Source organism: Molothrus aeneus, chromosome 8 (assembly GCF_037042795.1).
Source record: "Molothrus aeneus isolate 106 chromosome 8, BPBGC_Maene_1.0, whole genome shotgun sequence".
Taxonomy (NCBI): Eukaryota; Metazoa; Chordata; class Aves; order Passeriformes; family Icteridae; genus Molothrus; species Molothrus aeneus.
This window is the reverse complement of record NC_089653.1, coordinates 33,593,232-33,609,372: the sequence shown is the minus strand read 5'-3', so window position 1 is coordinate 33,609,372 and position 16,141 is coordinate 33,593,232. Positions and strand designations below refer to the sequence as shown.

The 16,141-nt window shown below is 42.2% G+C and overlaps 1 protein-coding gene across 1 annotated transcript in view; it reads right to left on the bottom strand.

The window, feature by feature from the left end:
* The window catches only part of DOCK1 (dedicator of cytokinesis 1), a 277,491-nt gene that overhangs the window by 200,044 nt on the left and 61,306 nt on the right, over window positions 1-16,141 (bottom strand). The window contains exons 22-23 of the mRNA XM_066554638.1: window positions 14,090-14,224; window positions 9,855-9,963 (exon numbers count right to left, since the gene is read on the bottom strand). Coding sequence (XP_066410735.1) covers window positions 9,855-9,963; window positions 14,090-14,224 — 244 coding nt within the window. The remainder of the gene's footprint in view (window positions 1-9,854; window positions 9,964-14,089; window positions 14,225-16,141) is intronic.

The window sequence follows — 16,141 nt, the reverse complement described above, 5'->3', positions numbered from 1 at the left end:
CTCAGTGCCTCAAGGATTCCTTTAAAAACTGGGAAAAAGGCAATTAACTGGGCCAAGAAACACAACTCACTAAGTGGAAATACTCAGGGCCAGAAAAGTCAAAGCTTTGCCTTAAATGGAATAAATTAAGCAATAATTGATGGGCACAGTTCTCTGCACAGCCAACGCAGGGGATGGCAATTCCCAGGATTTATCCTTCCATGGACTAATTGCAACTCATTTCCTAAATCATCCCAACCTGCTCTCTGTCCAGAGCAGGACCCTTTGAGAAATGTCAGATAAATTCATTGATGGGCTCCAAATGACCTCACAGCTGACTGTGCTCTCCTAAACCCTCCACAACTGGCAGCCAATTCGTGTGGGTGTGGAAGGAACAAATGCAGTGTTGGTATCAAAAGATCATTTGAGTGCAAAAACCCTTCAGAGATGTGGTAAAAAAAGCCAGAATAAGTAAGATCAGGAGCAATGGAATTGTTCTTTCCAACAGTGATCTCTCTGAACATCAGTTAATTGAACAGCTAATTGTGCTCTCCTGAACTTGTCCAGAGCTGGCAGGGAAGTCAGGTTTGTGTGGAAGGAAGCAACTCAGTGTTGGTATCAAAAGATCATTTGAGGGGGAAAAAAAAAGCCCTTCAAAAAGGCCAGAATAAATAAGATGAGGAGCAATGGAATTGTCACTGCCAACGGGTCTGCACATCAATGAAGAGTCCCCTGCACTGCCCACACTGCTCTTTTCTCACTGATAGTTCATTTCCAGACAGGAAACGAACCAAAAACGGGAAAAGAATGGGATCTACCATGAGGAAAATTAGCACATTGCCCAGATCTAGAAGTTCAAAGAGTTTCTATGACTAAAAGTTTATCTGAATTATTTATCCTGATTCTCCAAAAGGAATTTTTCCTGCAGTTTTTTGCTGGGTGGGTAAAACCTCAAAAAACTTCACTTTGACACTTGCATATATAAATAAGAGTAAGCCTCATTTATTTATTGGGACAGAAAGTGGCCCAACTGCTAAAACAACCAGGAGGAGCTGCTTTCCAAGGAAATTTCTGGAGTTTTTAATTTCTTCACAAAAGGAAGAGAGGACAAGTAAAAGCCTTTTTTTGTGTGTCATCAGGCAAATAAAAAACATTAAAATAAGACAGGAAACCTTGCTAAGTACCTTGAAGTATTTCTGATATAACTGCTAATAGAAAAATGAGTTTTATTCATTTCCTTTTGTTTGTTACACAGTTGAGAATATGGTGAGATTTGTTAATAAAAAAGTGAAATCACCTGTGTGATAAATACAGTAGGTCACTGGTGAGTGAAAAGCAAGCAGGACAGAAAAAGAATCTTGTAACAATGGAAAATTATCCCATTCTTGGGTTTATAAATGGAATGACAAAAATAAGTGTCACAAAAGCTTCTCTGCAGTAGCTGTTTAAATAAAAACTAACTTAAGGTTGTCATTAGATTGACCAAATGACATTTGCAAAGTATTCAACAAAATGTATTCTGAGCAGAACACCACAGTTTGTTGGTTTTTTTTCTGGGGTTTAAGTTCAGCTCTTTGTAATCCATAAAAGCAAAAAAAAAAAAAAACAAAAAAAAAACCTTAAGTTAAAACTGTCATTTTCCCAAGCCATTCGTTTCCATCAGCACACCTGACCTCCAAATTAAGCACAAAAACCCTGTGCCAAATACATGATATTCTTCTGAACTCTTTTCTTTGACAAAGCAATAAATTTGTTTCACCTGACTCCATTTGAGAACATTATTTTAATGTTAATTTTCATCTTTTGTGCCATTCAACAAAGCACCCCCCTTCCAACCCAGCATTATCTTGGGTGCCATTCCATTAAACTCAGCCAAACCAAACGAAGCCCAGCCAGCAGCTGCATCAAACAATATCCAGGAACACCTAAACTCAGTATTTGAGATTTAGCCCAGCTTAGAGCAGTTATTCAGCACACAAACTGAAGCAGTTTTTATTCCAGTTGCAAAGCAGCACCTCTGGCTCTAAATTCAGTGTAAAAGAGTCCAAATTCAGGCTAAAAACCAGCCCAAATTCAGGCTAAAAACCAGCCCAAATTCAGGCTAAAAACCAGCCCAAATTCAGGCTAAAAACCAGCCCCATTTCAGGCTAAAACCAGACCCAATTCAGGCTAAAACCAGCCCTAATTCAGGCTAAAACCAGCTCTAATTCAGGCTAAAACCCAGCCCAAATTCAGCCTAAAACCAGCCCAAATTCAGGCTAAAACCAGCTCAAATTCAGCCTAAAAACCAGCTCTAATTCAGGCCAAAAACCAGCCCAAATTCAGGCTAAAAACCAGCCCAAATTCAGCCTAAAACCAGCCCTAATTCAGCCTAAAAACCAGCCCAAATTCAGCCTAAAACCAGCTCTAATTCAGGCCAAAAACCAGCCCAAATTCAGCCTAAAACCAGCCCAAATTCAGCCTAAAACCAGCCCAAATTCAGCCTAAAACCAGCCCAAATTCAGCCTAAAACCAGCTCTAATTCAGGCCAAAAACCAGCCCAATTTCAAGCTAAAACCAGCCCTAATTCAGGGTAAAACCAGCCCTAATTCAGGGTAAAACCAGCCCTAATTCAGGGTAAAACCAGCCCAAATTCAGCCTAAAAACCAGGCCAAATTCAGCCTAAAACCAGCCCAAATTCAGGCTAAAAACCAGCCCAAATTCAGGCTAAAAACCAGCCCAAATTCAGGCTAAAAACCAGCCCAAATTCAGGCTAAAAACCAGCCCAAATTCAGGCCAAAAACCAGCTCTAATTCAGGCCAAAAACCAGCCCAAATTCAGGCTAAAAACCAGCCCAAATTCAGCCTAAACCAGCCCAAATTCAGCCTAAAACCAGCCCAAATTCAGCCTAAAACCAGCCCAAATTCAGCCTAAAACCAGCCCAAATTCAGCCTAAAACCCGCCCAAATTCAGCCTAAAACCAGCCCAAATTCAGGCTAAAACCCAGACCAAATTCAGGCTAAAGCCAGACCAAATTCAGCCTAAAACCAGCCCAAATTCAGCCTAAAACCAGCCCAAATTCAGCCTAAAACCAGCCCAAATTCAGCCTAAAACCAGCCCAAATTCAGCCTAAAACCAGACCAAATTCAGCCTAAAAACCAGCCCAAATTCAGGCTAAAACCAGCCCAAATTCAGGGTAAAAACCAGCCCAATTCAGGATATTACTAGCCGAAGTTCAAGGTAAAACCAGCCAAATATCTGACTAAAAAAAGCCCAATACCAGGGTAAAAACAGCCTAAATTCAGTGCAAAACCAGTCCAAAGCACAATCACAAATAAATATCTTTTGGAGATACTTCCCACACGGGTTCTAAGAGACACAGAACCCTCAGCCCACAGCTGCATTTTGTTACTCAGCTCATCTGAAGTGATGTTTATTAAGAATTCCACCTGTTGGAAAAGCCCTGCAGATGAACACAGTTTTCTTCTCAGGCACTTTATATTTATTTCCCTGCCTTCATTTAAATACTTGTCTGTGGCTTTAGCAATAAATGTTGAATATTAAATACAGAATGGACACTGAGAAATGTGTTAGAAGTGAGCAGAATTCTTAAGAACCCACAGGCACGGGAGAATTCACATTAAAAAAGGATCTCACCTTCCACCCCAGCTCTGTGGCCTCACACAGGATAAATTTACACACACACAAAGTGCTCACCCCTCCTTAATTCAGATTATTCAGAACTCCCAGCCTTTTCCCAGCCATCCTGAACAAAATCAAAGCAGCAAATATCAGAGGGGCCCTAATGGTTTTTTCTTTTGTTTTTGTTAAGGTTGGGATAGAAAGTGTTTGAGAGGATATTTTGTGTTTAGACTTAGGTGTTTATTATTTTTATTTATATTATAGTTTTACAAGTCCCAAGTTCTACAGCATTCTATTAAAAAATGCCTAACTATCTTTCTCTATAAGGTCTTTTAAGGTTAAACTACCTAATTAAGAAATTACACCTGAATTATTTTCACTTTTAACCCAATAACTAATCCCTTGTGCCCTGCAATGCAGACTTTTCTGCTTAATTACAAAATACCACCCAAACCCATGGAGAAGAAGGTGGAGAAGAAGGACCAACCTCCACCCTAAAACCCCCATCTTGCTTTATATATACTATTATATTCTAAAACCTTAAACTCTAAATTTTCCACCATGTGATATTACACATTTCTATTCAAACTCCACACCCATAATCCCAATTATCAATCAGTTTTGGAAGCCTTCTCCACAGCCTCAGGCCAATGCAATGTTCTCTTCAGGTCAGTGCCTGGCAGCACAGAAAATCTGAAATTCTCAGCATCCAGGGCTCCAGCATCTCCTCCTCTTATTTGAATTATGAATATTGGTTTGACAGTTTTGTTAAATTTTTGTTGGATATACTGAAGTAGATAAGGTATTATGTTTTGTTATTTAAATATTAGTTTTGGTTGCTTTATGGGTAGGATTGTGTTATTTGAGGTAAATAATGAAGTAATACTATAATAATAATAACTAATAATAATAATAATAACTAATAATAATAGTATGAATATGATATTTCATTTGGGGTTTTTTTGTTTCTTTAATTAAGGTGGGTTTTTTTCTTTTTTCTTAATTTTGTTTTGAGAATAAGTTAAATGTAATTAAAATTTTCATGAAATTTGAAAAGTATATTTTCAAATTTGAAATATTGATATCCATAAATTCAAATATGAATTTTTGAATTGTAATATGATTTATGCTTTTCTTAGTAATGTTTTGTTATATTAATTTTGATAAATATTATTTGATTTTATTTTTATTATTATGACGATTTTTATTTTTTTGCATTGGTAGAAAGGCTTAAAGTTTATAATTTTGATAAATATTATTTGATAAATATTATTTTGATAAATTTTGATAAATATTATCAAATTTTGATAAATATTATTTATTTTGATAAATTTTGATAAATATTATTTGATTTTATTTTTATTACGATGACGATTTTTATTTTTTTGCATTGGTATAAAACCTTAAAGTTTATAATTTTTTTTTTTTGTGGGTGAAATATTTGAAGTGTAGGTCAGAATTTTTGTGTAATTTATGTTTGCTGAGAAGGTTCCAGCTCCCTCCACTGCAGGAGGAGCTTCTGGGCCTCCCAAGAGATGCAGGAATCCCTGACTAAGGAATATCTGCAATTTTGAACCATCACTCCCAGGCTCCAGCTGAGCTCATGCTTCAGCAGGAGAAGGTGAAGGAAATAATTATCATGCACCAATTAGCAGAAAGGAGGAATAAACCCAGGAAGGCTCAGCACACTTGTAACCATTAAAAATGCATGCACCCACCAAAGGCTGCTCACCTTACTGCAGCAGGTTTAACCCCCAAAGTGCTGCTTGGAAATCAAAGTGGAACCTCCCCTTCCCAAGCCCCTCTCAGCAGGAGAGGGGAATTGTCTGTCTCCACTAAAAAAAAAAATCAAAAAAAAAAATCCCTAAAATTTTATTTAATTAACTAAAAAAACTCCAACTTCTGCGTTGTTTTGAACGTTGTACTTTTTAGCAGTTCACCTTCCCAAATCCAAACCCACAGGACTGATTATAACCTGGGGTCAAGGTGGGTTTTAGTTGTTCTTGCACCTCAACATTTTAATTCCAACATGTTTGAGTATATAAAAAGCAAAAGAAATGAGGTATAAGCAGCAGTAGAGTGCTAGCAAAGCTCTGCTCAAACCACATCCCAAGATCAAATGCAATTTTACCTATTTATTGCAAAAATCCATAGCTGAAGTAGTATCAGACAATTTTAAAATAACCTTTTAATGTTTTATATATATTTATAAACCCTATATTCTCTCCCCTACCTAAGACTTTTTGAATATCCATAATCCTAAAAGAGGTACAAATTCCAAGCTTCTTTTTGTGTTCTACAGCCTTAAATCCTTGTACAGTGCTGAGAGTTTTCTTTTGAGGAAACTTTTTTCCCCCTCATGCATGTACCCAAAGCCTTGAAAAATTCAAATTTAAAAAAAAAAAATTAAAAGCAAAATATTAAACAACTACAGTCAACAGCTTCCACAAGGACATAAATATTTGAATAGATAAAGAGGAATTCTTGCTAAGAACACAAGACTGCAGTCTTTCATTCTGTGTCAGTTTGAAGGCTACTCCCCCAGCAGATAGGAAAAAAAATCCAGAATATCCAGCCCAAAAAGTTGGAAACATCTCTGAGAAAGTTTCCAGTGGCAGTTTTGCTCCATGGTGATAAACTGTAAAGGAAAATCCCAGTTTGTGCAAGGACAAATGGGAGCAGTGGGATGGGTGAAAGAAGCATCTGCCTTATATCATGTAAAGCATCTTAATTTTTTTGTGTAGGTCTTTGCAACTTCTTATCTCTCTCCAAACACATTATTTTATCTACGCTTATTTAGCTCCCCCAATATTTATAAAAATCACTGGGAAAAAAGCCTAAAACTGTTATACAGCAAGATCTGCTGATCTTTGTGCACAACACAGGGACTTGGGGACTTACCTGCTTAAAATCATTGATTTTCCACAAAAACTTCAGCAAAGTATCCAAGAGCACCAGAATTCCAGAATGGTTTGGGTTGGGAGGGACTCAAAGATCATTTTCCACCCCAGCCATGGCAGGGACACCTCCCACTGTCCCAGGGGCTCCCAGCCCCAGTGTCCAGCCTGGCCTTGGGCACTGCCAGGGATGGAGATGCCAGAGCTTCCCTGGGAATTCCATCCCAGCTCATCCCCACCCTGCCAGGGAACAATTCCCAATTCCCAATCTCCCATCCATCCCTGCCCTCTGGCACTGGCAGCCATTCCCTTTGTCCTGTCCCTCCATCCTTGTCCCCAGTCCCTCTGCAGCTCTCCTGGAGCCCCTTCAGGCCCTGCCAGGGGCTCTGAGCTCTCCCTGGAGCTGCTCCTGTCCAGGTGAGCCCCCCAGGTGTCCCAGGCTGGCTGCATGGGAGGGATGCCCCAGCCTCTGGAGCATCTCCTTGCCCCCAGAACCCCTCCCTGTGCCCAGCCCTGGTCCCCAGGAGATGCCAGCTGTGGTTTCTGCCCTCCCCAGAGGCTGCACCCAGCACATCCCTGCACCTGAGCTCTGGCCCTGGCTGCCCCCACAACCCCCTGGAACAACAAACTTCAGAAAGGATAAAAAATCCCTTTATTTCCTTTTGAGTGCCCTCCTAAGGCTGTCAGCAATACCTGCCCTTGTGCAAACCCCAGAGCACAGGAGATCAGGGTTTCACCTGCTGGGGAGGTGCAGCATTCCCAATCCTCTGCACCCCTTTAATCCCATCCTGGGCCTTGGAACCAGCACAGCACCCAGTGCCTGCTCCAGGGCTCTGTGACAGCAGGGTGACAGCAGGGTGACAGCCCTGCCACCCCACACCCTGCCCCTGATGGCTCCAAGGTGTCCTGCCCAAAGTGCCAGCCCCATGCAGGGGCTCCTTCACTCCTCCTGAGAGCAGTGTCCCCACCCCTCAGCTCAGGGTCAGCCTCCAGCTCTGGGAGCTCCAGCTGATGCTCCTTTCCACCAGCAGAGATGGAGATGCTCAATGAGGCCTCTAATGTCACCCCACAGTGTCCCTGGCACCTCCTGCAGCTCTGCCAGGCAAGGTGCACAGAACCCACACTCACTCTCCAATAACCCCCACATTTACCCATCCATTCCATAGTTCTGTTCTCAAACAAAGGTACACATTTCTGCCTGGCAGGGTGCACAGAACCCACACTCACTCTCCAATAACCCCCACATTTATCCACCCATTCCATAGTTTTGTTCTCAGACAGGAGGACACATTTCTGCCTGGCAGGATGCACAGAACCCACACTCACTCTCCAATAACCCCCACATTTACTCACCCATTCCACAGTTCTGTTCTCAAACAGAGGTACACATTTCTGCCTGGCAGGGTGCACAGAACCCACACTCACTCTCCAATAACCCCCACATTTATCCATCCATTCCATAGTTTTGTTCTCAGACAGAAGCACACATTTCTGCCAGGGAGGATGCACAGAATCCACACTCTCTGAAAACCCTGACATTTACCCCATCCATTCAATAGTTTTGTTCTCAGACAGGAGCACACATTTCTGCCTGGCAGGATGCACAGAACCCACACTCACTCTCCAATAACCCCCACATTTACCCATCCATTCCATAGTTTTGTTCTCAGACAGGAGCACACATTTCTGCCTGGTGCTCACACTGCACAGCTCCAGTGGATACCTGAGTATCACAAGCTGCAAAAAGCCAATAGTAGCAATGATGTGTTCTCAGAGCTCAGGAATTAGAGTCCACAGGAGATGAAAGCAATAAATAATGAATGAAAACTTGTCAAGGCTTCTGCAAGGCATCCTCAAACACACTGAACCCACCCTGCTCATCCTTCAGAGCCTCATCTGCCACCCTACACACACAGGAGCTGAGCCCTCCCCAAGCCTGCAGAGCTCTGAATCTGCTGGTGGGATCTCTCCAGTCCTTGCCAGGCAGTTTGCCTTCCTGCATCTCAGGTGAACACAACCAAATCAATTTTTAGCTTGTTTCCTTTTTTTTTTTTCCCCCCACCAAGGTCTAAATTGTTAAAGAAAAAAATCTCGTGTTCATCTGCCTTCCTGCAAGGGAGTCTCAGAAAAAGAAATCTCACATTCCACTCCTGTAATCTGCAAACTCCCTGTTTGTGAAACCCTAGAGAGCACACTGAGCTACCTACCCATTTCCATTCAGGACAGATGCTTTGGCAAAGAAATGAAAATACAGCTCTCCTGAAACGTGTAATATTCCTACTTTGTTATCAGATGATCCAGTCTTGGCCTCTCTGCCTAAAATATTCCTCCTCAGCTGCTTTATCCCCACTATCTCCTTTTGCTGTGTGCTCAGCATGGCATCAGGAGCCCCAGAGCTCAGCTACAAAGGACTGGGGGTCTTGAATCAGGACTTTTCCTGCTCTAGAACTTCTTCCACTGGCACAGGGATTTCCCACTGTCTGTCTTTGCAACCACCTTAGCAGGAAGAGCCCAACTGTACCCAAATCCTACCCCAAATCTCAGCCCCTTGGTCATCTCTCAACGGATACAGCAGGGCTGGGTCAGGGCTTTCACCTTTTTTATAAGCTCTGGTTGGAAGCACAAGGAGAAGTTCCAGGTGCAGCTTATCAAACACACATTTAGGGCAGTCTCTGTAGTTTTCCATGATGGAAAAGATCCACTAACTTCTGTATCCAGTCTCCTCTGGATACTAAAATCTACCAGTCCTACAATTCAGAGCTTTGGCTCTTTGATATCAGCACCATTTGAGGGCACAGACCCCTTTCCCAATTGCATGAGCCAATGTTCCCAAAAGCAGATTTAAGAAAATCTCTAAGGGATGAAAGGTGGAACTTCCAGTCTCTCACACTACTAATTTTCTTTTTTAAAATATGTACTAGGGCTTAAGATCCTGTATTGAAGTTCCTGAACAGCCTAAGATACAAATAAATACATTAAAATTTGAGAATCTACAGTGTCAGCAGCATCTTAAGTATCATGTCTTAAAAACACCTTCACTTTAAGGTTATACAAGTTAAAAAAACCAAATACCACTGAACCAAAATTATGCTCTCTTTTTAAATCAAAGTGAGGGTTTTGAAGCAATTAAAGGTTGGACTCAATGATCTTAGATGTCTCTTCCAATTTAAATAATTCTAGAATTCTATAGATTTACTTGTTCAAAGAAAGCTCTTTACACAGTCACAAACCCTTCAGCAGAAGCACCAAGAATTAACCTTGATTGAAGCAAAGCCAGCTTTTAAGCACAAATAAGCAAATACTTCACTGCCTTATTGTGGCTGAGGATGCAAAACTGGAGATCTGGAAAGCACAAACCTTCACTATGACAGTCTGGTCAGAGTTGCTGCTCATCATCTCATTGATGGACTTAAAGAGCTGCAGCAGAGACTCCCTGAAGTCTGCTTCTCCTTTGTTTTCATACAGCCTGAAAAACAATTAGGTTTCATCAGCACAAACCACAGTGGAAATACTGCTTTAAAAAATCTGGTGGCTTTTTTAACAATTAAATGACAAATGGCCACTTTCTGGCTTACATATTCCCAAGAATTTTTACAACTTTCTTCCAGGGGGAAAAAAAAACTCAAGACAAGACAGACTGGGCAGGCTGGGCCAGCAGGAAGAAGAGATTTTTATTGTGAAATGCCACATGCAGCAGTGCTGCTCCAGTCTCTGGTGAATCCCTGAGCTATGCCCCAGTTCCCTGTGCCAGGGACAGCCTCTCCACCCTGAAGATCCCTGCCAGGACCCTTGTGCTGATGAAGCCACAAAGCAGCCAGCAAACTTGCCAGCAATCATTAAAATCATGAAAAAGGAAAGGGGGGGAAAGGAAAGAAGGGGGGGAAAAGGAAAGAAGGGGGGAAAAGAGGAAAGAAGGGGGGAAAAGAGGAAAGAAGGGGGGAAAAGAGGAAAGAAGGGGGGAAAAGAGGAAAGAAGGGGGGAAAAGAGGAAAGAAGGGGGGAAAAGAGGAAAGAAGGGGGGAAAAGAGGAAAGAAGGGGGGAAAAGAGGAAAGAAGGGGGGAAAAGAGGAAAGAAGGGGGGGGAAAGGAAAGAGGGGAGGGAAAGAGGAAAGAGGGGAGGGAAAAGGAAAGAGGGGAGGGAAAAGGAAAGAGGGGAGGGAAAAGAAGAAACTCATGGACCCTCTTTTTGCTAAGAAGATACATTTTTTCCTGTGGGGAGGAAGCACTGAGGTTAAATGGTGTTTCAGCACTGATTTCAGGCTCAGTTTGCCATGGAGTCAGCACAGCTGACACAGAGCAATGACTCAGCCCCAGCTCAGCTGCAGAGCAGGGTCCCTGTGCCCCCAGGCAGATCCCTCACAGCTGAGCTGCCCACTGGGATCCCCCTCTCCCTCTCCCAGATGCTTCAGGGGGGTGAAAACTGCACAGAGGCACCTGAGCAACACCAGAGGCCAAACAAACACAGCCAAGGTGAAGAACTTGGGCCACTGGTACAATGAGAGCTCCTGGAATTCTCTGCAGTGGTTTAAATGCAGAACATGCCCTACTCCACGTGTAGGATGGCACAATCCTCCCTGGAAAACCAGGGGGACACCACCACTGGCTCCACATCACCCCTGAAAACCTCCCCTCCTTGGGCAGCACATGGGACTCACCCACACCAGGCTCAGTCAGACTTAAAACATGGCCAAAAAAAGAGATCTGGAACCCAGATTAAATCTGAACAGGGGGAGTTGTAAACATCACATGCACTTCCAGGGCTTGGGGCAGCCTGGGACAGTGGGAGGTGTCCCTGCCCATGGCAGGGGTGGAATGGGATGAGTACAAGGTCCCTTCCTGTCACCTGGATATTTTCTGAAAAATCCTCTTGGCCCAGGATTTTCTCCTGGGAAGCTGAGCAGCCTCAGAGGGGAATGAAAACAATAATTATCTGATTGCTGCTCCTGTGTTTGCTGCTTTGGAATGGGCCTTGGACATTGTTTACCAACAGGTGAATGTTTGATTGGTTCCATGTGAATTGTGTTGAATTAATGACCAATCCCAGTCCAGCTGTGTTGGACTCTCAGAGTCAGTCACCAGTTCTTATTATTCATTCTTGTTAAGCCTTCTGATGTACCTTTTCTCTTTCTTTAGTATAGTTTTAGTATAATATAATGATATAATATAATGATATAATATAATGATATAATATAATGATATAATATAATGATATAATATAATGATATAATATAATGATATAATATAATGATATAATATAATGATATAATATAATGATATAATATAATGATATAATATAATGATATAATATATCATATATAAGATATAATATAATAGATCATAAAATAATAAATCAGCCTTCTGAGAACTTGGGTTCAAATCCTCATCTCTCACCTTGTCCTGGGGACCTCACAAACACCACGCCTTCCCACCCAAACCATCCCATGACTCCTTCCCCCAGTTGAACCCCACCTTTACCCAGTCAGCTCTGGTGGATCAAGAGCCTCACCCAGCAACAACAACTGGGCTCCCAAAGCCCTCCCTGGTCCCCCTGGCTCTGCTGCCCACCAACACCTGGCACCAAGACCCACTGCAGCAGCTCCCAGCACAGGTCCCTTTTACTTCCCAGTTTTCTCCTGGAATTAAATCCAGTAGGAAGGTCTCAAATGCAGTCTGCAGCTCAGAAAGGGAATTTCACCCTGGAATTTGCCAGGTACAATCCTCGTACAATTTCTTCATGTTCCAAGATCAAAATTATGGAATGGTTCAGGTGGGAAGGGATTTTAAATCCCATCGAGTCCCACTCCTAGGACACCTTGCTCTGTGTCCCAGGCTGCTCCAACCTGGCCTTGGCACTGCCAGGAATCCACAGCTGCTCTGGGCACCCTGTGCCAGGGCCTGCCCACCCTCCCAGCCAGGAATTCCTTCCCAATATCCCACCTAAAGCTACATCATGATGGATCACACATTGCAGCTGGAAATGGGCTTTTCTTGGGATAAACATGGAGCTCAGGATGTTCCTGCTGCTTTACACTGAAGTTAATGTGTATCATTTTTAATGCTGTGCTCATAAACCTTGGGAAGTCCCAAATATGAAAAAATTGATTTTAACCTGGACACAGAGGAAATAAATACTGCAGAAAAAAAAAAGCCCCAAACCACTAAATTGTGTTATTTTGATGTGCACACTTCTATTCCCCTTTTAGGCTTAAACTGGGGATTATGCAGGATAAAAAACTTGTTAAGTCCCCATTTCCATAATGGATTTTAGTGTCCCCCTGAAGAGATTAAGAGAGGTGAAACTTATACCAACAGAAAGAGTAACTGAACCTGACAGCCCAATAAATCAAAGTGCTCCAGACAAAAAACACTGCCTTTCAAAAGGGAAGTTATAATAAAAATAAACAAGTCAGTCACAAATATGTTCCTACTGTCAGTTAATAACATCTATTTATTTAATATACCTGATAAAGCACAAAATCCCTGCAGCTGTGAGAAATCAAGGTTTACAGCAGGTTGGTGCTTCCAGCACTGCCTGGAGGATTTTAAGGCTGTAGTAAATGCACCACAAGCACTGGGATCACTACTGAGGAAATCAGAGATCTTTCTAAAGGTCACTTGCAATATTTTGCCTTTATCAACCTTTGCTGTAGTGAACAAACAGATGTGTCACCATGCTTTAAGTGGATGAACTTCCATGGATTTATCCAGAACTCAACTGCTAAAATGCCCCATCCATCCATGGAGCCCACCAGGCTCTCTCTGAAGTTAAAAGCATGCCATATTTTGGAATAAAAGCTTCAGCTTGCTGCTTGTGATTCCTCAGTGGAGCAGCAGCAATTCTGCATTTTAATCACTCCAAATCACACCCCCCAGGCAGGGCTTCAGTCCTGCAGCAGAACAAATCACAGGCTCTTTCTGCATTCAGTAATTTTGCTGATTAATCCCTTGGCATGGAGGGTTGTGTCTCTCACTCAAGGGCTGTGAATTTGTGCTTCCCACAAGGAAATCCCACAGCCCGTCCTGGAGGGTCAGATTGTCTGTAAATCCAATCTGCAGCCAGAGGGAATTTTATTTTTTTTCTGTTTTCAAGTGATTTGTAGGCCCTGCTACAGCCTCAGTGGCATCCAGTATTTTATGAATCTCACAGCAAGGCTCCTACAGAAATAAATTCCAAGCCCTAAATTAGAGGAAAGGGTGGTGGAGATGGTAACTGAAGAGCTCTACATAAATCCCTTGCAATAAGGTTGCAACAAGCAGTAAAAGGACTCAATCTAAGTGAAGATCCCATCAGCTTGGTTTATAACTTCTGTAAAATCTTGTGTATAAAACACAATACAGTAACAGGAGTTTCCCCAAACAGTGCCAAGCTCTAATTGTCCAGAGACCTAAACTATGATGATTTTAGCAATTCCCTGCTACTGAAAATACAGATCTCTGCTAAAGAGGGAAAACCCTTCTCCTGAAATAACTTCTCACAGCTTCAAGCATTTCTAAATAGTGCAATGCTAAGCAGTTTTAACTGCTGGACTGTAAAATGTTGGCAGTTTGGGGGCATTGTTGGCAGTGGGAGGCTGAAGCAGTGCCTGTACTCACTGGTTGAACAATATCCTGGAGCGGACGATGAACTTGAAGATGTATTCCAGGGCTTTCATGGCTTTGAAGAGTTGATCAGTGATCCCACACTTCTCAGCATTGTCCACGTAGGTTTTTAAAACCTTGGTCAGTTTTCTGTTTAAATACAAAAAAACCCCACATAAAAGTTACAAGTATTGCCACAGAATTTCCATTTTGAAAGGTTTAATGAAAAATGATGTGCCCACGGAGCTGCAAAGTTAATTCTTCAACTAATAAACTCACTGTGGTTTTGTTTTGCTGATAAGTAGCTGGAATTTATTCTTGAGCAAAAAAAGAAAAACCACAGACCATAACCTCATTTAACACACAAGCAATACAGCAAATCTCAGTAAGGCTGATTTTCTGCTGGATGTTCAGATTTAGGCTCTGAGAAAGATGCACCCACTAATAATAATAATAATCAATAATTATAAATAAGAATAAAAAATTACAAATGAGTAAAAATAATGAAAAATAATTAAATATAAGCATGCTGTTAGAATTAGCACAAAGTATGAGTTCCTTCATTCAGCAAGGCTTCCCCTTTAGAAAGCTTTCCCATGGATTTTGGGCTGAAATTTGTAAAATTTATTTCTCAAAGTACACACCACCAAGCTGGAAATTCTCTTCTTCCCCATTTTAAAGCCCATCAAACTCGAAAGTGAAACAATTTTCAAAATAATCCCATTTCAGCTCCCTCCCTTGCAATGAATATAAATCAGGGCTTTAATGCAACCACGAGCAATTCCATTTTAAATCATCCCAGCTCCAGTGCATGATCCAACATCCCCTCTCCAAGTAAACAAGCTCCACACATTATTCCCCACTCACAGAAAACAACACAGAGATCCTGCTGCCTGGGGATTTGTTGGAGCAGGAGCAAACTGCCTGAGAATTTCAAGTAAGCACTTAAATACTGCCAAGGCCACCTCTCTTTACTCCAGGGCTGAGGGTTGGGCTGGGTGATCTTGGAGCTCTTTTCCACGCTGGATGTTCCATGAATAAAAGGCAGGGAGAGGGCGGGGATCTGTCACATCCATGGGGACACCTCGAGCCAGAATTCCTCCCTGCACATCAGGAAGGGAAGGATGCTCTCCATGCCCTAAGAGGACCACCCCCAGCTCTTCCTGAGGAGTGCAGGTGATGCAGGATGCTCCACACGAGTGACCAAAATATCAGCCTTGAGACTGAAGGTTCAAATCTTCTTTGGGATTAAAGAAGGCTCAGGGCAAGGTTCTTCCCCCAGAGGGTGCTGGCACTGCCCAGGCTCCCCAGGGAATGGGCACAGCCCTGAGGCTGCCAGAGCTCCAGGAGGGTTTGGACAACATTCCCAGGGATGCTCAGGGTGGGATATTGGGGTCTCTGTGCCAGGAGCTGGACTGATGATCCCTGTGGGACCTTCCAGCTCAGGATATTTGAGGATTTTATGATTCTTCACAATTTTAAATCAACATTTTCAGGTCCCTTAACAGAGACTCTGCACCAGCAAAGGGGCAGCCCAGGTGTCCTGGTTTGGGTTTGCTTTCCCCCCAGCACTGCAAAGATATCCATCAGATATTTTTTCCTCCAGCCTAATGCAGCAGCAAAGATTCCAACTGTCAAAATCTACTTAAGACAACAAAAATAATGGGCCTTTTTTTGTGCCATTCACTGCCTCTTCCCCACACTGACAGTAATGTGGATAACTGGGGTACAGTGTCATTTAATGCACAAAAAAGTATTTGAAGCATCTTAAATGGACATGATTTCCTTCCAATATGAGTGAGAATTGCTCCTGTTTTCCTTACAAAACAACTCCTGAAATTGTCAAATCATCCCCTTCTTCATTTCAGCACTATCAGAACTTGTCCTTGCACAGGACTGAAAGTTGTACCAATTTATTTCAAGAAAGAAACAAAGATTACCCCCAGTCTTCTTCCAGACCCTCCCAAGCTCATGGGCACATTCCTAATTAGCTACATAAACAAGCAATTAAATAACATGACCTGGAAAAATTCTCCAAGTCACATTAGGAAAAATACATTTTCCAAC